Source organism: Mustelus asterias, chromosome 1, assembly GCF_964213995.1.
Source record: "Mustelus asterias chromosome 1, sMusAst1.hap1.1, whole genome shotgun sequence".
Classification (NCBI taxonomy): Eukaryota; Metazoa; Chordata; class Chondrichthyes; order Carcharhiniformes; family Triakidae; genus Mustelus; species Mustelus asterias.
Genome location: NC_135801.1, coordinates 84,646,332 through 84,668,362, shown reverse-complemented (window position 1 = coordinate 84,668,362; position 22,031 = coordinate 84,646,332). Strand labels below are relative to the sequence as shown.

The 22,031-nt window shown below is 43.7% G+C and overlaps 1 protein-coding gene across 1 annotated transcript in view; it reads left to right on the top strand.

Moving 5' to 3' along the window:
- LOC144495931 (vesicle-associated membrane protein 8) overlaps positions 1–9,671 on the top strand; it is a 32,254-nt gene extending 22,583 nt beyond the window's left edge. The window contains exons 2-3 of the mRNA XM_078216819.1: positions 1,879–2,037; positions 9,323–9,671. Coding sequence (XP_078072945.1) covers positions 1,879–2,037; positions 9,323–9,466 — 303 coding nt within the window. The 3' untranslated portion in view covers positions 9,467–9,671. The remainder of the gene's footprint in view (positions 1–1,878; positions 2,038–9,322) is intronic.
- Positions 9,672–22,031: the final 12,360 nt, after the last annotated feature.

The following is a 22,031-nucleotide window of genomic DNA, read 5'->3' as shown; positions in this document are numbered from 1 at the left end:
TTTTTAAACAGTGACTCCTAGTTCTAGACAAGAGGAAACATCCTCTCCACATTCACCCTGTCAATACCCGTCAGGGTCTTAAAAGGTTTCAATCAATTACTCTTCTAAACTCTAGTGAATACAAACCAACCTCTCCAACCCTTCCTTGTAAGACAAGCTGCCCATTCATGGAATTAGTCTAGTACACTATCTCTGAACTGTTCCTAACGGATTTACATCTTTCCTTAAATAAGGAGACCAGTACTGTACACAATGCTCCAGATGTGGTCCCAACAATCCCCTGTACAATTGAAGCATAAGCTCCCTGCTTTTGTAATCAATTCCCCTCACAATAAATGATAACATCCTAATAGCTTTCCTAATTACATGCTGTACCTTTTGTGATTCATGCACTGGGACACCCAGATCATTCTGCACCTCAGAGCTCTCACCGTTTCGATAATACGCTTCTTTTTTGTTTTTCCTGCCAAAATGGACAATTTCATGTTCACCCGCATTATTTGGCAAGTTTAAAATTTGAACCGCTGGTGGTGTAGATATGGGTGGTTATCATTTTGAAACATGAGCAAAAGCACCTGAAACTCAGATTAAGCCAATGTAGCATGTTTTATTCAATGAATTAATCTTACAAGGACATCTTTAATCACAATCAAAATGTTTTTAAAACTGTCAAATTCACTGTGTTCGGCGCCTGACACAAAGGACCCTATTTTACCATTTTAATTCTAAGTGCTGGACGGACTTGAAACTGGGAATGTTTTAGATCCAACTTTCAGACCCGTTCTGAGGCCCACTCTGCCTGAAAAAATATCAGCAATTCCGAATCGCGCTGCACAAGCCTGCGGGTGGGGCTTAAAGCGCCCAAAACCCTGCAGCTCCGATCGGAGCCTCCAATTGTCCATGTGCAGAGAAAAAAGATAGAATGTGGTTCCCCTGCCACATCGCTCCCAGGCCGGATAATGCCTTCCCCCGGCCCCCACAGCCATTGCCCTACCCCCATAACATTACTGATCCCCTTATCTCCCCACCCCCTCCGCCACCCAGACCGAACACGGGCCACTCCCCCCCTTCCTCCCCCCACCGATCTCAGGCAGAGTGCCAGCGGACCACAGACAGAGTGGCAGCAGATGGCCCCTGTACTGATCACAGACAGAGTGGCAGCAGATGCCCCCTTCTCCCTCATTGATCATAGACAGAGTGGCAGCGGACCCCCTCTTCCCCCATCACCGCCCCCCGCCCCACCCCCCAGCCCTCACCAATCTCAAGCAGAGAGCAGCATTTACCTCTTCACCAACTGGAGCGCCCAAATTGGACGTTTGTGGAGCATGTCTGTTTCGTGCCAATTCTGGATGGGCGAATGCAGTGGTAAAGGGGGAGGTACCGGTAAGGTTGGGCGTGCAGTCCATTAAGTCAATTTAAATGCGTTCGAATGCATTTAAATTGCCATCACGCCCGTTTTGGGTGCGCTCCCGATCGTGGCCATTTTCAGGCCTTAGTAAAGGGGGAACTGGCGAGGAGGCGGGTGCGGATCACGCTACTCGCCTCATGCCCGACTTTCCCAAGTTTTCGTGCCCGAAAACAGGCACAATGTGATGGTAATATCGGGCCCAAAGAGTTCATCTAATTCTTTCCGAGTCACTTTGGCTATGGCATCATCATAAGAATTCCACTCTGGATCAGATTTGGCACTTTGGCTTTAGAATCATCCAATCAGCTTAATTGGCGAGTGTAGGCTTAAACATGAAATTTGACCCCAAAAGAGTTAGATCGTTTTCCGATATAGCAGAAATGACTTCAATTCAAAACAATTTGTTGTTGGTGAAGGGAGTTTTCTGAGAGACGTGGCAGATTCTGAAGTGTAAATCTTTCTCATTTCAGGCCAGCTACACAGTTGATCCGGGCCCTGAAAAGTTATCTAACCTGCAGGGTCAGGTGGATGACGTAAGGGGCATCATGTCACAGAACATTGAAAAAGTTCTGGAGAGAGGAGAAAGGCTTGACGACCTAATCATTAAAACAGACGATCTCCAAGCAACTGTAAGTATCTTTTCTTCCCACTGCTATAGGAAAATTTCACCCATTTAAAAGATGAATGGGAAAAAAACAAGGTACTTCTATATATTTGGTCTTGGAAGTAGCTTCCTTAATATTTTTTCACATTTTTCGCTGCATATTTTCCTCAAGATTATGGGGGCTAAGGAATGTCTCAATATTGGTCACACCTAGTGTTAGCAATAAGTATTCCCAAATCAGATGTAGTGCAGTTGGATGCAGAGTAAAACTCCTTCCATGTGGCCTTATTGTGTGTTTTTGGCCCCAATCCCATATGTACGACATTATCATTTTCTACACCAGCGATGTGCCTGGCTGTTTGAAGTCAGGCTGCCCAGTTTGCCAGCAGTCATGCAACTTTTAGGTAGAGCAGATCCCAACAAGCCAGATATAGGGAAATTGCATTGCTGGTGTGGTACAGGCACGATGGGTCCTCAGAGTCAGCTAGAGTGACAGCCAATATCATTACGGGGACACTGTCAAAGTAGGAAGTGTCAGCAACTGCAACACTGCGACCTGAAAGAGATATGACACTGACGTTCTGTGATCTCAACAACCCAGGAGATCAAACCACCACCTGCCTTTCCCTGTGACACCATTGTGAAGCATGTGTTTTTCTTTAATTATCCAAAACAATGCATTTCTTCCTTGAGTTTTGAGTGACAGTGCACATGTTAGCTGTGTGTATGGATTATGACTGATGGGTTGAGGATGCATTAAATAAAAAGGAAGAGAAACAAACTCTGGAAGGGATTTGGTTCAGTCTACTCTTTTTAATTTGAATGATCTATTAATTTGAATTGAAATTGTGCAAAGAACACCTCCTGAGCTGTTATCATAATTCAAACAGTTGAATTGTTCACCTTTTTAACAAATTAAAACTTTGAATTAGTAGGAGTAGATATTTCCTGACTTTATTGAAAGGAGCAAATCGTACATTTATAGCAAAAAGTGGGGAGAGTGTTCTTAAAACACTCTCAAAATCATTCCCTTAATCAGAATGTTGCATGTTCAGCAAGGAAGGTGCAATACTAGATTGCTTTCAGTGAAAGAAGAATAATGGGATATCGTCTTCGTAACTTAATTAGGTGAACGTTGAAAATGGATAAGGATATAAGTTTTGGACTTGAAATTAACTAATTTAAATGAAAGGAAAAGGGACCAATTCCAAACTAATTAGTTGCAGCGAATGGCAGATAAAACATTAGACCAGCGGTGGACATGAATTAAATATGAAGGTTCTAAAAGTCCATAGGGACACATACCGCAGCATATGTGAGAAGATGTATGTGTCAAGACCTACACACTAATCCATTTGTCTGCAGCTCTGCTAGTTACAGTGAAGATGATTGCAATTCTGAATTCACCTTAAGCTCCTTCCCATCTGCCATAGAGAATATTGATAACATCAATCAGACTGCAGTTCGTATTTGCAGTAAGCAGCTGACTGATACCTGTTTGTTGGAATGAATATGTTCATTACTTTTCCATGACAACCAGAAACAACCAACTGAAGCTCTGGGTATCCCCAACGCCTCACTGAGCCCATCCATTTTGCTCTGCCGTCTCCAGCTCTCAGCTGAGCTACTGTGGAGGGATGCTGGGGTAGAAATTGAACCTGGTCATTTTACAAAAATTGAGTTGGACAATTTTGAGGTATCACTAGCAGCCGCTTCTGTATATAAATGAGGGGCATCATGCCAGTTTAGGACATTTCAGGAAAATTGGTCCAAATAAGTGGTGCAGTGGTAAATGCAGCCTGATAAACAGCCACCACTGAAACACTGAGTTTGAGTCATTCTTTTTAAATTCATGTGGTGCGAAGGGGCACAGGCATGTCCCTCCTGCCCTGCTGCACTCCGCAGATTCGCAATTCTCCTTACATTGTCCAGAGGGCTCACAAAATGCAGAATTGCTCTGTTGAACAACAGATGATCAAAAATCACTGGATTAAAGGTCACATAGTCAAACAACCAGAAATACTTCCAACCACGGATGGAAACCCAAAACACTCTGGCCAGTAGCAGTCAGCCCCCTTCCTGCTGTCCAGTTCCACAGCTCTACCCTTCACTTTACAGCACTAATCTGAGTGAGGCAGACACCCTGTGGTGAACCATTGTTGGTTACCACCAGGAGTGCTGAGCCATGGTTTGGCCAGTACTATGAGTCTGTAGATATGTTACTGTTGGGGTTAGGGTTGGGCTGTTCTACCTGTTAGTATAGTCCTATGGTACACCCCAGTTGGCTCCGCCTTCCGGGAGAGGTATAAAGGTCACTGCTCTGCCTGGTGACCCTTTAGTCTGGGATTGTATATTGTATATAGTAGCTCCGTTATTGTTGGCAATAAAAGCCTTTATTTCCCAGGTACATCCAGCCTCCCGTGTGATTTATCGCGCATCACACCCCTAAATTCATTCACACAGAAGAGGGAACTGCCTGTAGAAGTGTGAAGATGTTGGGAGTTGACCCCAATTATTTAGATGAGGCTTGAGGGGAGGCGATGGCCTAGCGGTATTATCACTAAACTATTAATCCAGAAACTCAGCTAATGTTCTGGGGACCTGGGTTCAAATCCCACCACAGCAGATAGTGGAATTCAAATTCAATAAAAAATATCTGGGATGAAGAATCTACTGTTAACCATAAAACCATTGCCGATTGTCAGAATAATCCGCCTGGTTCACTAATGTCCTTTAGAGAAGGAAATCTATCGTCCTTACCTGGTCTGGTCTACATGTGGCTCCAGAGGCACAGCAATGTGGTTGACTCGCAACAGCCTTTGGACAATTATGGATGGGCAATAAATGCTGGCCAGCCAGCGACAACCATGTCCCAGGAATGAATAAATAAAAATTTCAGTTCGGCCTCAGGATCTTGGTTCAAACGTGCAATGCAACCATGTCACCACCTTTATGCCTGAAAGAGGGCGCCAATGAAGTGAAAACTCCAAAATCAGCTCATGGCCAACAAGCTCATAGAGGCTGGGAGAAGATTCCTCACTTTAACTCAGGGAGAGCAGATACAATAAAAGAGAAAACCAAAGGATTCATGTTGTACACCTCAGTTTCATGTTTTCAGTGGCACAGCTTGAAAGATCGAAGATACCACAGCTGAACTATAATGTCACGAGAAGAACTATAATGTCACGAGCAGTCCCTGTCACACCTACCTGCTGCTGACAGTGGGAATGTGGTTCCACAGCTAGATTGTGGATCAGCATGGAATCAAATACTGATTTGTGCCAGTTTTGTAAAGATAGCTGCAGGCAGTCTTTATTGGCTTGCCACTGCCATTTGCAGGCAAGGTTTCTCACACACTCAACTTTAGAAACAAAGGAACAGGAGTAACAATTCCGTACCTTGAGCCTGTTCCACCATTCAGTTAGGTGATGTCTGATCTGTACCATATCTTCATTCATCTGCCTGACAAAAATCTATCAAACTCAGTTTTGCCTCAATAGCTCTTTAGGCGACCAAGTTCTGGATGTTACAACCTTTTCTTTTACCAGGGCTTTCTTCCAGTCTTGCAGAGGCACCAGTTGCACTATGCACTAAGTAAATTTTAAGTTTATTTATTAGTGTCACAAGTAGGCTTACATTAACACTGCAGTGAAGTTACTGTGAAAATCCCCTAGTTGCCACACTCCGGCGCCCATTCAAGTACACAGGGAAAATTTAGCATGGCCAATGCGCCTAACCAGCACATCTTTCGGACGTGGGAGGAAACTGAAGCACCCAGAGGAAGCCCACGCAGACAGGAGAATGTGCAGATTCCGCACAGACAGTAACCCAAGCCGGGAATTGAACCTGAGTACCTGGCGTTGTGAAGCAGGAGTTCTAACCATTGTGCCACCGTGCCATGTGGTAAAAAGAGGTGGTCATGAGTGCCCAAAGCAAAATCACTGCTGCATTTTCCAAAGTATAAGGTACCCTTACAATCACCAGCAGGTTCAATGCTATTGTAATGCTCATTCCAAGTGTCACCTCACATTACAAGGCACTCGTGGATGGTTGTCTGTGTAGGCCTATGGTGGGAGTGAGAAGAGGACAAGTCATTAGAAATGGATAGTATTGGTCGTTATTGTGTGGAACCCTGTGGCTTCACCTTTTAAGAAGGGTGCTTTTCTTTCAATCATTTCTGAGCTCTCCTGTTTGGATTTATTCCTTCATATTTGCTGCCATCTAAGCTAGAGAGGCAAAGAAGGATTATCAGCTACTAAGCTGAAGGGGCACACAGACACACACTGACAGGCATGCCAAAGCTACAGTCCATCTGAGGTGAATATGCAGTGTGCATATGAACCAGGACTTTTATGTATCTGAGAAGTGGGGCAGTTGGGTGGGTTTACATTGGCAGTTTTGCTTTAAACAATGTCATCTTCTTCAGCATCTGTTCCCAAGCTCTGTGCATAATGCAGACATTACTGAGCCTATCTGGCTACCACCTGCTGTCAGGTGTGCTGCCCAGTTCTACCTTGGGGAGGTTGCTTTGGAATAAACAGGGCAGCTCCCCTTACACAACCTCTTCCAACAACTCTACTACTTCACTGCGGCAAACACATGATTTGAAACTATGTAACCCAATTTATATCCCAGATGCGACTGTTTACCTTAAAGTAGTCAATGATCTTTATAGTTACCCATCACCTTTTAAGGGTTGATGGCACATGATTTTCTGCCAATGTTTCCCTTGCCAATTCCACCGCAGGCCAGGAGCTTGTTGAAAGAATGAAAGTTAGGCTGGTTTCAGAAGTTCTTCTAGGGTCAGCCCTGATGCAACTGGGCAGGCCCAAATCTTGCTGCAACTGCTTCTCTTTGGTTCCATATTTCAGGGGGGAATTTGTAGAGCCCACAAAAGCAGAAAATGGGGGAGGTGGAGGGTGACTGAATTAGGTGGGATTTCGATTTCCTAACGGCAGGTTGCGAGAAAATCAGTGGTGTGTTTATAGTGTGTCGGATCTCTCACTTGCCTGTGGTGGGTTCATAGTTACTCATTTAATGTAAAAGTTTCTTAAAATAACAACATGAGAATCTTCCTGCATCTGGTTCATGTTTCTTTAAAGGTGGCTTTGTGCAGTTGGTTCTGAGGTTAGGGGTTTTCTTTGTTGAACTCTACAGCACAAGGGAAGGGAGCAGGAGAATTGCAGTTTGCATGGAGACTCGGGAGGGGCAAGACTGAATCAGTGATGGAGGGGTGGGGGGTATGGAGGAGTGAAATGGGAAGTAATAATGTAAGTTACCTACAAGTGAAATTTAAATTTGAATAAACACCAGTGCCACCTTTGTGCTCGCAATAGGTCTTATGTTAACATCAGTGGAGTTGCGCAGGAAAGTTGTGGCCTTGATGCACAGTGTCCCTGTTTGACCAGGAGGCTCCTTTATAACTCACCTGTAGCTACAGCATTCTCAACTGATGGCAGGCAGGTTTCGCCATTGAAAAACATCCCTGCCACAGAATCTCACCTGTTACCCTGCACAATCATAGAATAATAGATTCCCTACAGTGCAGAAGGAGGCCATTTGGTCCATCGAACCTGCATCGACCACAATCCCACCCAGACCCAATCTCCATAACCCCAATGTATTTACCTTGCTAATCCCCTACACTAAAGGGCAATTTAGTAACCAATGAACCTAACCCACACATCTTTGGACTGTGAGAGGAAAAGGAAACCAGAGCACCCGGAGGAAACCCATGCAGACACGGGGAGAACATGCAAACTTCACACAGACAGTGATCCGAGGCCGGAATTGAACTAAGGTCCCTGGCACTGTGAGGCAGCAGTGCTAGCCACTGTGCCACCTTGCTGCACAATGCTGACGCTTTAAACTTTAATTGTAATCATGTGGGAAATGGGAAAATGCAAAAGAGCAGAAATGGCTCAAACTTCCAGTTCTGCCACTGTGAACATGCCACTGATAAAATTCTGTCCATCGACCTGAAAATCAACCTAAGCAGAGAAGAAAAAGAACTGATTCCATTGGGTTTGGATTTCGGGACTCCTTAAGTAAGATAATCCTGTCAGATATTTAGTAGAAAATAATAGCAATGTGCTTCCTCATTCAGAAGGAAATAAGGTATTAAACTGCCAGAAAATGCCAAGGGAAAATACTCCAACAATTTTTTAAGTTAGGAAAGGCATTTTGAATTAAACTACTTAATTCAGTGGAAATGAAAGTGGTTTCCGTTTGGACTGTTCCACATGGAATAACATGAATGAGTGGCAGGGCACAATTTGACTGTTAAATATATGGATGTTTTGACAGTTATTTCATGGCAGGGAGGTAGATTTGTTATTTTTACGATGTACTTCTAAGTTGAATCTTTTTCTTTTTAAAAAAAGGCTAGTTTCTTTTGAGACAATCCCAAATTGGGAGGTAAATCAGAAGCCAGGTTGCCTCAATACTTTCCAACATTCATTCACACTGAAGGGATTTGAATGCATTGTCCCTTTGGGTTTTGTGGGAAGCTAATTTCAAAGGGCCTCCATCCAGGCAGGTTTGATTAGTAGCTCTATTGGCCAGCCCACAGTCTGAGAGGGTCAGACGAAAAAGGATCTAACTTCCTGCTGAGGGGAGGTTTGAAACAGTAAGTCTGCAAGGGTGGTCTGTCTTTCTAAAGGGAAAAGTCAGAAGGGCTGAGGTTAGAAATATGGATGGATTAATTAGAAAACTTCTTGTTTAAGCTAAGTAAGGCAATCCACCAAAGAAGGACCCAGTGGCCTTATGAAAATATATGTTGTGCTGCTTGAAATAAGTGACTTTGATCAGCTCTCTGCTTTACACCTTAGTGTGGAACATAGCAGTTTACAATTCAAACCAAATTTCACCTTATCTTAAGCACATGCATTGGATAGATTTAAGAAATGCACCTAATTGTGTGAATATCCAATCCAACTTGCAAAAGGTACACAATTATTGCACCTCTGAGTCCGGCTATCATACAAGTAGATCTAGGGTGGTGTCAGTAAACTCCATGGAAGTAAGAGTGCTTCTGAAAGCAATGGTGCCACAGAACCCAAGAAGGTATCCACGTTAGGTGTGAATTTGTAACAGTGATATGGATTATTTGTGAGCAAGACCCCTGCAGTTCACCAGCAACAAAGTGGACTATGAGTAAAGTGTAGTGGGCAAGATTTCTGTATCCCCACACTTTTGTTGGAATGTGACTTTCCAAATTATTTGTTTTAAAGAGGAGGGATGAGGATTTGGTTGGATCATTGTACACAAACATCTTACCCATACATACTCCCTATCCTGTTTGATTTCAGGCTGATTCTTTTCAAAAGACATCCACAAAGATTGCAAGGAAAATGTGGTGGAAAAACACAAAAATGATCATTATCATTGTGGTAATTGTGGTTGTGATCATCATCCTCATCATTCTCATTGCTACAGGTGTCATCCCAACATAAGGCCGTTCTACTTTGCACTGATGCAACAGTTACTGGAGCAATTTCACTTTCTTGTATATAATGCAGTTCTTCTACAGAAATATGTATTAAATACTATAAACAAAATAAATGACATTACGATCATATGTATGTAAAGATATACATTTTATGTGCAACAAATTTTAAAAAACAAATGAATAATAAAGAAATTTATATTTGAACTTTATTTCTTCCTGGAATTGCAAATGGTTATACTGATATTGTTTAAATGTATGTAGAACATATTTCCACCTCACCCTTTACAAAAACTGTTGTTTCCCAAGGTGCTGGGAGTATAGTTGAGGTCTAGGTGGATGAATGCTGCAAACCTCCAAGTGTACTGAAATAGTGAGCTCGATACTCAGTTAATGGTAGGGCATTCTGGTCATCCTATTATAGAAAGGATATTAGTAAACTAGAAAGAGTGCAGAAAAGATTTACTAGGATGCTTTGATGGTTGATGGTTTGAGTTATAAGGAGAGGCTGCATAGACTGGGACTTTTTTCTCTGGAGCGTAGGAGGCTTAGGGGTGATTTTATAGAAGTCTACAAAATAATGATGGGCATAGATCAGCTAGATAGTCAATATCTTTTCCCAAAGGTAGGGGAGTCTAAAACTAGAGGGCATAGGTTTAATGTGAGAGGGGAGAGATACAAAAGGGTCCAGAGGGGCAATTATTTCACACACAGGGTGGTGAGTGTCTGGGACAAGCTGCCAGAAGTAGTAGCAGAGGCGGGTACAATTTTGTCTTTTAAAAAGCATTTAGACAGTTAAATGGGTACGATGGCTATCAAGGGATATGGGCCAAACGTTGGCAATTGGGACGAGCTTAGTCGTTAAAAAAAAAGGCGGCATGGACAAGTTGGGCCGAAGAACCTGTTTCCATGCTGTAAACCTCTATGACTCTATGACAGGTTATTCAGTTGTGATCAACTGCAATCTCAATGCCCATTACACTTTCCAGCAGGCATCACTGCAAAGTCATCAAGAGCACAGATCCTAAGGTGTCAAGGCTAATTCCCAGCCCTATTGTTCCCCCACGTAGCTAGGATATCTTCCTGGACTGGGCAAAAAAAACACCTAACTTGATGAATGCACTGCCTGTTTTTCTAAAATAAAATCTTAGTTTCCACCTCTTTACCCTCCCAGATATATGACTGCAGGTTGCTAGCGTTGTAACACAGGTTGACAGGGCAAGAGATGGGGAAGCAAAGAAAAATAAGAGTAGCAAAGGAAGGAAACAGCAAGCAAGGTTACATTATAACTATGAACCAAACTTGTGTACTGAAGTAGGAACAAACCAAGAAAAGTGTGAAAGTGGCTTCATTGTTTCTATAGTTTTCTTGGTGTAAGCAATGCAGAATAAGGAAGGGGTGATGGTAAACAGGAAGAATAGAATAATGATCTGGAAATATTTTATTTCAAACAGTTACACTATTAGGCAACGTCACTGCTTGTTTATTTCCCGCTAATATATGCTATTATATCAATTCAGTACTATACTTAGGGGGCTCTGTAGCATTTTTCAAATGAGATGTTAAATCAAGGTTCCATCTACTCTCTCAGGTGAACATTTATGCACATTTATAATCCAATGAGACTATTTAAAGGGAATTTCTGGAGACCTAATCAATCAATGTAACTAAAACAAATTATCTGGCAATTTATTTTATTGCTCTTTGCGGGGCCTTAGAAATTGGCTTCAGTGTTTTCTACATTACAATTGTTACAATTCAAACTATTTAATTGGCTGGAAAGTACTTTGTGATGTCCAGCGGTCATAAAGTGCACTATATCAATGCAAATCCTTTCATTTTCTTAATTCACCAACAAGGAAGGACTTATCAGTCAATTTGTTACTGGTAAGCTAAAAAGATCTGGCTTAGGAGTGGGATAAAGCATTACAACAACATATTCTATTACTCATTAAATTTATTCCATGTGTAATAGTCTAAAGACAAAGGAAAGTGGGAATTGTAGACAGGAATACATACATGACTCAGATGTCTTCAATAAATTGCTAAGTTTTGTGCCTTTTTAAGCTCTTTTATGTCATCTGTTTATGGTACATATAACACAAGACAGCATGCCACCAAAGAGAAACATAAATAGCCAGATTGCATGATCGCCACTTCTAAACTGCATTGCAGCATGTTTGTTTTTATATAGTTATACCAAATCAAACAAAAGTCTCAGCTCACATTAAAGGTAACATGGAAGAACTATTTATCAGAATCAAACTGGGGTTCAAATTCTCACAGGTAGTGTGGCAGCACTATGCTGTCAGTGCTGCATGAAAGATCCTTAACAGCTTACCCATGTGTAACAATGCCTGAGACAAAGGCACCAGCGAGATATTAGGCCACTATCTTCTATTAACTGATTTCTGCTGCAACAGCAGAAGCATCAAATCGCACCATGACAGCTCAGTATGTTACCCTACTTCCTACCCGAGGATAACAGAATAACACATTTCTGTAAAGTTAAAGTTTATTTATTAGTCAAAAGTACCGCAATGAAGTTGCTGTGAAAATCCCCGAGTCGCCACACTCCAACACCTGTTCAGGTACACTGAGGGAACACCCGGAGGAAACACACGTAGACACGGCGAGAACGTGCAAACTCCACACAGATAGTGACCCAAGCTGGGAATCGAACCCAGGTCCCTGGTGCTGCGAGGCAGCAGTGTTAACCACTGTGCCACCATGCTGCCCACAGGATCTACATTTAAGATCTGTGTGTCAATGCTTTATTCAGTGTTCAGTAATTGAGGATATGCAAGGCACGATGCAGGTTTAGCAGTAACCGTGGAATCCAATTATCACACGTGCAATATTGCGTCATTGCTTAATGGAACTGCCATATATCAGGCAACACATGGCAATTCCATATCCACCTTCCTCCAGTAAAGAGCCTCCAGTGACTTGAGCCTTAAGACCATAAGATGGAGAAGCAGAAGTAGGCCATTTGACCCATGGAGTCTGCTCCACCATTCAATAAGATCATGACTAATCAGTTATGATCATTCTCAACTCCACTTTCCTGCCATATCCCCATAACCCTGGATTCTCTTATTAATTAAAAATCTGTTGATCTCAGCCTTGAATATACTTAACAATCCAACCTCGAATACACTTCACAACCCAGCCTCCACAGCCCTAAGAACAAAGAACAATACAACACAGGAACAGGCCCTTCGGCCCTCCAAGTCCGCGCCGCTCCCTGGTCCAAACTAGACCATTCTTTTGTATCCCTCCATTCCCACTCCGTTCATGTGGCTATCTAGATAAGTCTTAAACGTTCCCAGTGTGTCCGCCTCCACCACCTTGCCCGGCAGCGTATTCCAGGCCCCCACCACCCTCTGTGTAAAATACATCCTTCTGATATCCGTGTAAAACCTCCCCCCCCCCTCACCTTGAACCTATGACCCCTCGTGAACGTCACCATCAACCTGGGAAAAAGCTTCCCACCGTTCACCCTATCTATGCCTTTCATAATTTTATACACCTCTATTAGGCCACCCCTCATCCTCCGTCTTTCTAGTGAGAACAACCCCAGTTTACCCAATCTCTCCTCATAACTAAGCCCTTCCATACCAGGCAACATCCTGGTAAACCTCCTCTGCACTCTCCCTAAAGCCTCCACGTCCTTCTGGTAGTGTGGCGACCAGAACTGGGCGCAGTATTCCAAATGCGGCCGAACCAACGTTCTATACAACTGCAACATCAGACCCCAACTTTTATACTCTATGCCCCGTCCTATAAAGGCAAGCATGCCATATGCCTTATTCACTACCTTCTCCACCTGTGACGTCACCTTCAAGGATCTGTGGACTTGCACACCCAGGTCCCTCTGCGTATCTACACCCTTTATGGTTCTGCCATTTATCGTATAGCTCCACCCTACATTAGTTCTACCAAAATGCATCACTTCGCATTTATCTGGATTGAACTCCACCTGCCAGTTCTTTGCCCAAATTTCCAGCCTATCTATATCCTTCTGACAATGTTCCTCACTATCTGCAAGTCCAGCCATTTTCGTGTCTTCCGCAAACTTACTGATCACCCCAGTTACACCTTCTTCCAGATCGTTTATATAAATCACAAACAGCAGAGGTCCCAATACAGAGCCCTGCGGAACACCACTAGTCACAGGCATCCAGCCGGAAAAAGACCCTTCCACTACCACCCTCTGTCTTCTGTGACCAAGCCAGTTCTCCACCCATCTAGCCACCTCCCCCTTTATCCCATGAGATCCAACCTTTTGCACCAACCTACCATGAGAGACTTTGTCAAACGCTTTACTAAAGTCCATATCGACGACATCCACGGCCCTTCCCTCGTCAACCGTTCTAGTCACTTCTTCAAAAAACTCCACCAGGTTAGTGAGGCATGACCTCCCTCTCACAAAACCATGCTGACTATCGTTAATGAGTTTATTCCTTTCTAAATGCGCATACATCCTTCTCTAAGAATCCTCTCCAACAACTTCCCTACCACGGACGTCAAGCTCACCAAGCCTATAATTTCCCAGGTTATCCTTCCTACCCTTCTTAAATAACGGGACCACATTAGCTATCCTCCAATTCTCTGGGACCTCACCTGTGTCCAGTGACGAGACAAAGATTTGCGTCAGAGGCCCAGCGATTTCATCTCTCGTCTCCCTGAGCAGCCTTGGATAGATTCCATCAGGCCCTGGGGATTTGTCAGTCTTTATATTCCCTAAAAAACCTAACACTTCCTCCCTTGTAATGGAGATTTTCGCTAACGGGTCAACACTCCCCTCCGAGACACTCCCAGTCAATACATCCCTCTTCTTTGTGAATACCGACGCAAAGTATTCATTTAGGATCTCCCCTACTTCTTTGGGCTCTAAGCATAATTCCCCAAGTTTGTCCCTGAGAGGTCCGATTTTTTCCCTGACAACCCTTTTGTTCCTAACGTATGAATAAAATGCCTTGGGATTCTCCTTAATTCTGTCTGCCAAGGACATTTCGTGACCCCTTTTTGCCCTTCTAATTCCTCGTTTGAGTTCTTTCCTACTTTCTTTGTATTCCTCCAGAGCTCCCTCCGTTTTTAGCTGCCTGGACCTAACGTACGCCTCTCTTTTCTTTTTGACCAGTCCCTCAATTTCCCTGGTTATCCACGGTTCTCGAATCCTACCCTTCCTATCCTTCTTTTTTACAGGCACATGCCTGTCCTGCAGCCCTAACAACTGTTCCTTAAAAGACTCCCACATGCCAGATGTGGATTTACCCTCAAACAGCCTCTCCCAATCAACAGCTGCCAATTTCTGCCTAATCCCACTAAAGTTAGCCTTCCCCCAATCCAACACTTACTCTTGGGACACCACTCATCTTTTTCCATCACTATCCTAAAGCTAAGAGTTGTGGTCACGATTTGCCACATGTTCCCCTACCGAAACTTTGAAGACCTGACCGGGCTCATTCCCCTGTACTAAGTCCAGTATAGCCCCCTCTCTAGTCGGGCTATCTACATATTGTTCCAAAGAACCTTCCTGTACGCATTTTACAAATTCCTCCCCATTCAGACTCCCAGCCCTATGCGATTTCCAGTCTATACCAGGGAAATTGAAGTCTCCCACTACAACAACCCTATTTTTCCTGCACCTATCCATTATCTCCTGACATATCCGTTCTTCCACTTCCCTTGGGCTGTTGGGGGGCCTGTAGTATACCCCCAACATAGTGACTGCACCCTTCCTGTTTCTGAGCTCCACCCAGTGACTCGTTACATGACCCCTCTGAATTGTCCTCCCTCTGCACCGCTGTAATATGCTCTCTAACTAATACTGCTACTCCCCCACCTCTTTTGGCCCCTCCTCTGTCTCGCCTAAAACACTTGTACCCCGGAATATTCAGTTGCCAGTCCTGTCCCTCTTTCAACCAAGTCTCCGTCACCGCAACCACATCCAAATTCCTCGTTAGCATTAAGGCCCTAAGTTCATCTGTCTTACCTGCTACGCTCCTTGCATTGAAGTAGATGCACTCCAGACCTCCAGGCCCAGTGAGGTCATCCTCCCCCAGAGTGCTCTTCTTCTTTGCCAGCCTTGTCCTGGCCCCAAGCTCGTCCTCAACCTCTACACTTGTAGACATAATTTTTTGATCCCCACCCCCCTGCCATATTAGTTTAAACCCAGCCGAACTGCACTAGCAAAACTCCCAGCCAGGATATTCGTGCTCTTCCAATTTAGTTGTGACCCGTCCTTCTTGTACAGGTGCCCTCCTCTCTTGAAAACTTCCCAGTGATCCAGGAATATGAAGCCCTCCCTCCTGGACCAGTCCTTTAGCCAAGCGTTCAATTGTACTATCTCCCTATTCCTAGCCTCACTGGCCCTAGGCATTGGGAGTAGCCCAGAGATTGCCACCCTGGAGGCCCTCTGCAGTAAAGAATTCCACAGATTTACTACCTTCTGAGAAAAGAAATTTCTCCTCATCTCTGTCCTAGACTGTCCTACAGGGGAAAACAACCGCTCAGCATCTACCCTATCAAGCCTTCTGAGAATCCTATATGTCTCAGTAAGGTTGCCTCTCATTTTTCTAAACTCCAATGAGCCAGCCTTAAGCCAACCCATTTCTCTTCTGAATGCTATGTTGCTGAAGGAAGTAAGGATAGAATTTGTGGAGATGATGGCCCCTATCTTCCAAGCCTCCTTAGACACAGATATGGTGCCAGAGGACTGTAGCGCTGCAAATGTTACAACTTTTATTCAAGGGGAGAAGAACAAATCCAGCAATTACAGATCAGTCAGTTTAATTATAGAATTATAGAAACCCTACAGTGTAGAAAGAGGCCATTCGGCCCATCGAGTCTACACCGACCACAATCCCACCCAGGCCCTACACCCATATCCCGACATATTTACCCACTAATCCCTCTAACCTAACCATCTCGACACTAAGGGGCAATTTTAGCACGGCCAATCAACCTAACCCGCACATCTTTGGACTGTGGGAGGAAACCGGAGCACCCGGAGGAAACCCACACAGACACGAGGAGAATGTGCAAACTCCACACAGACAGTGACCCAAGCCGGGAATCGAACCCAGGTCCCTGGAGCTGTGAAGCAGCAGTGCTAACCACTGTGCTACCGTGCCGCCCAATGTTGGTGGTGAAAAAGGGTTCAGAAACAGTAATTTAGGAGAAAATTAACAGCCACTTGAAATAACAAAGCAGAATGTGCATGGATTTAAGGACAAATCATGTTTCGCTAACATTCAAGTTTATTGATTATGTAACAGAGTGAATGAGAGAATAATCCAACTGACGAGCATCTGGGCTTTCAATTGCAGCACATATCCGGAATGTTAGCAAAATTAGCTAAGGAATAGAAAAGTGTTATGGTGAATGTTTGATTTTTAGACTGAAAGGATATAGGGATGTTACCAAGGTTCAGTAATAGGACCACTGCTGTTTTTAATGTACATTAATGACTGACTTTGGGCACAGGGCACAAAAACAACATTTGCAAATGACACAAATATTGAAAGTATACTAAACAGTGAAGTAGATGGGGCCAGTGAAATCAAGTAACACAACAGAGGAAAATCAATGCAGAAAACTGTGATGTGATACGTTTTGGAAGGATGAATGAGGAGTCAATACAAACATTTTTAAAGTAAAGTTTAAAAGTTTATTTGTTAGTCACAAGTAGGCTTACATTCACACTGCAATGAGGTTACTGTGAAAATCCCCTAGTCGCCACACTCTGGCACCTGCTCGGGTACACGGAGGGAGAATTTAGCATGGCCAATGCACCTAACCAGCATATCTTTTGGATTGTGGGAGGAAACTGGAGCACCCGGAGGAAGCCTATGCAGACACAGGGAGAACGTGCAAACTCCACACAGTGACCCAAGCCAGGAATCGAACCTGGGTCCCTGGCGCTGAGAGGCAGCAGCGCTAACCACTGTGCCATCATTGCTAATGGGGGGGGGGTATGCAAGACTGGGAATCAGCTGGTGCCCACGAGTCTTTGGAGGACAGGATAGTTTAAGAAAGCAGGCAATATAGCATAGGAATTCAGAACTTCATAAATAGATGCATTGAGTGCAAAAGCCAGGACTTTACGCTAACCTAGTTTGAACCCAGCTGGAGTACTGTGTCCAATCCTGGGAACTACACGAAAATTGGCATATGATGGAATCCTTCATTACCAAGCTTGTGTGTTTTGAGACAGTCCGTTAATGAAGAGGAAAACCAAGAAAGGAAACTGACCCTCCCAGTCACTAAGGAAACCAAAACTTCCGGACAGACTGAAACCAGTTAATGAGACAGAGTCGCAGAGCCATCCAAGCTCAGTAATTGAAAGTTGATGAGCCCAGTGATGCAGTACAGGCAAGTGGAAGTTTAGCAGTATTGGCAATTTAAATATATTACCTGGTTATAATCAACTGCAATTTCCCTAGTGCAGTTAGAACAGTACGGTGGCACCGCGGTTAGCTCTGCTACCTCACAGCGCCAGGGGCCCAGGTTCGGTTTCAGCCTCGGGTGGATGGCTGTCTGTTCAGTGTGCACATTCTCTCCATCTGTGAGTGTTTCCTCCCACAGTCCAGATGTGTAGATTAGGTGGATTAGCCATGATAAATGCACAGGGCTAAGGCAGAGCTTGTTGTGTAATTCAATTAGATTATGGCTGATCATCTACCTCAACACCACTTCCCTGAACCATCTCCATATCACTTGATGTCATTAGTCTCCAGAGATCTATCGATTTCTGTTTTGAACAAAATGTTCCACAGCCCTCTGGGGTAGAGTATTCCAAATATTCACCACACTCTGAGTGAAGAAATCCCTCAACTATATTAAATGGCCTACCTCTTATCCTGAGATTATATCCCTTGCTATTAAACATACCAGTCAAGAGGAATATCTCATCTATACCCACCCGTCACATCCTGTAAGAATTTAGTAGATTTCACTGAAGTCTCCCATTCTTCGGAACTCTAGGCAATACAGAGCTGGTCTCCCCAATTTCTCTCCATAAAGCAACTGTACACTATACTCCAGGTGAGGTCTCATCAAAGCTCTATACAATTGCAGCAGGACATCTTTACTCCTGTACTTAACCCCAACATACTATTTATTTTCCTAATTGCTTGGGTCACAAAGTTGACATGCAGGTGCCGTATGAACAAGGGCAAACAGGTTCCTTTAGACATCAACACTTCCCAACCCCTCATCTTTAAGAAATACTCTGCCTTTGTTTTTTCTGTAAGAAGTTTAACAACACCAGGTTAAAGTCCAACAGGTTTATTTGGTAGCAAAAGCCACACAAGCTTTCGGAGCTATGTTTTTTCTACCACAGTGAATAACTTCACACTTATTCACATTATATTCCTTCTGCCATTCTCGAGTCCATTCACTTAGTATGTTCAAGTCCTCTTGCATCTTCCTCCTCAACTTGCATTCCCACCCACTATGGCTTCATCAGCAAATTTGGGAACTTTATAATTCGTCCCTACCACATCAAAATCCATGTTAACTCTGTCCAATGCAACATTATTTTCGAAATGTCCAGCTATCACATCCTTTAGAATAGATTTTAACAATTTCCCTACTACTGATATCAAACAGGTCTGTCGTTCTTCGTCCTCTTAAATAGTGGGGTTACATTTGCTACTTTCCAGTTCACAGCAACCTTTCCAGAATTTATAGAATTTTGAAAGATAACCATCAATGCATCATCCCCTATCCCTCTAGTCACCTACATTAACACTCTGGACTGAAGTTCATCTGATCCAGAGGATTTATCAACCTTCAACCCAGTTACCTTTTCAAGTACTACCACCTATTCATTTTAGTTCCTCAGCTTCATAAGTCCATTGGTCAGCCTACTATTTCTGGGGCGGGGCAGGGGGGGTTGGAACTTTTCTGTATCTTCTATGAAGACAAGCACAGCTGTTCAGTTTCTCTGCCATTCCCATTTTCCATTATAAATTCTGTCACCAGCTACAACAGACCCGCATTTGTCCTCCAACCTTTCCACATACCTAGAGGCTTTCACAATCCATTTTTATGTTCCTCATATATATTCATATTATTTCCTCTTTTAATCAATTCCTTGGTCCTTTTTTTGCTGAGTTCTAAAGTGTTCCCACTTATTCTGGCGTCATAAGCAACTTTCTTTGATCTAATGCAGTCTAACTTCTTTCATTAACCATGGACAATTTACCTTTCCTTTTGGGTGTTCATAGTAATGTATATTTGTTGTATACCACGTAGCGTTTCTTTAAATACTAGCTATTGCCTACCATCAAAATTGATTTAGCTCAGTTGGTTGGATGGCTGGTTTGCGATTCAATTTCCGTATTGACTGGAGTGGCCAAACCATGGTTAAATAAGGGAAATTAGAGTTAGAAGCATACAAATTGACATGAAAAAGCAATAGGCCTGAGGATTGGGAGCAGTTCAAAATTCAGCAAAGGAGGACCAAGGGATTGATTAAGAAGGGAAAAATGTATGAAAGTAAGCCAGCAGGGAACATAACTGACTGTAAAAGTTTCTATAGGTTTGTAAAGAGAAAGAGAGCAACAAAAATGAATGTAGGCCCCTTACAGTCAGAAATGGGAGAATTCATAAAAGGAATAAAATGGCTGAGGAATTAAATTTGTACTTTTCTTCACTCTTCACAAAAGATATGAATAATGTACCAAAAATGCTGAGAGAAACATGTTTTAGTGAGGAGCTGCAGGAAATCAGCACTAGGAAAGAAATTATTTTGGGGAAATTGATGGAATTGAAGGTGGATAAATCTCCAGGTCCTGATAATCTTCATCCCAGAGTGTTTAAGGAAATGGCCCTGGAAATAGTAGATCCATTGGTGGCTATTTTCCAAAATTCTTTAGACTCTGGAATAGCTCCTACGGATCGGAGGGCAGTTAATGTAAGCCTGCTACTCAAAAAGGGAGTTAGAGAGAAAACAGGGAACTATAGACCAGCGAACCCAACATCAATACTGTGGAAGTTGGTGGAATCTATCATCAAGGATTTCAGAACTCGGCATTTGGAAGGCAGCGGTTATAATCAGACAAAGTCAGCATGGATTTACAGAAGGGAAATCATGCTCGACAAGTCTATTGGAATTCTTTGAGGATGTAACTAGTAGAGTTGACCGAGAAGTATCAGTGGATGTGGTTTAGAAACATAGAAAAACTACAGCACAAAACAGGCCCTTCGGCCCCACAAGTTGTGCCGAACATATCCCTACCTTTTAGGCCTACCTATAACCCTCCATCCTATTAAGTCCCATGTACTCTTCCAGGAGTCTCTTAAAAGACCCTATTGAGTTTGCCTCCACCACCACTGACGGCAGCCGATTCCACTCGCCCACCACCCTCTGAGTGAAAAACTTCCCCCTAACATCTCCCCTGTACCTACACCCCAGCACCTTAAACCTGTGTCCTCTCGTAGCAGCCATTTCCACCCTGGGAAAAAGCCTCAGAGTCCACCCGATCTATGCCTCTCAACATCTTATATACCTCTATTAGGTCTCCTCTCATCCTACGTCTCTCCAAGGAGAAAAGACCGAACTCCCTCAGCCTATCCTCATAAGGCATGCCACTCAATCCAGGCAACATCCTCGTAAATCTCCTCTGCACCCTCTCAATCTTTTCCACATCCTTCCTGTAATGAGGCGACCAGAACTGAGCACAGTACTCCAAGTGGGGTCTGACAAGGGTCTTATATAGCTGCATCATTATCCCTGGACTCCTAAACTCAATCCCTCGATTGATAAAGGCCAGCACACCATACGCCTTCTTAACCACCTCCTCCACCTGCGGGGCCGATTTTAGAGTCCTATGGACCCGGATCCCAAGGTCCTTCTGATCCTCTACAGTACTAATAGTCTTTCCCTTTATGTTGTACTCCTTCATCCCATTTGACCTGCCAAAATGGACCACTACGCATTTATCTGGGTTGAAGTCCATCTGCCACTTCTCCGCCCAGTCTTGCATCCTATCTATGTCCCTCTGTAACTTCTGACATCCCTCCAGACTATCCACAACGCCACCAACCTTCGTATCGTCGGCAAACTTACCAACCCATCCCTCCACTTCCTCATCCAGGTCATTTATGAAAATGACAAACAGCAAGGGTCCCAGAACAGATCCCTGGGGCACACCACTGGTGACCGACCTCCATTTAGAAAAAGACCCACCTATACACACTCTCTGCCTCCTTTGGGCAAGCCAGTTCTGGATCCACAGGGCAGCAGCCCCTTGGATCCCATGCCCTCTCACTTTTTCTAGAAGCCTTGCATGGGGGACCTTATCAAACGCCTTGCAAAAATCCATATATAGCCACATCTACCGCTTTCCCTTCGTCAATGTGTTTAGTCACATTTTCGAAGAACTCCACCAGCTCGTAAGGCACGATCTGCCTTTGACAAAGCTATGCTGAGAATTCTTGAGCATACTAAACCTCTCTCAATGCTCATAAATCTTGTCCCTCAGGATCTTCTCCATCAGCTTACCAACCACTGAGGTTAGACTCACCGGTCGGTAATTTCCTGGGCTATCCCTAGT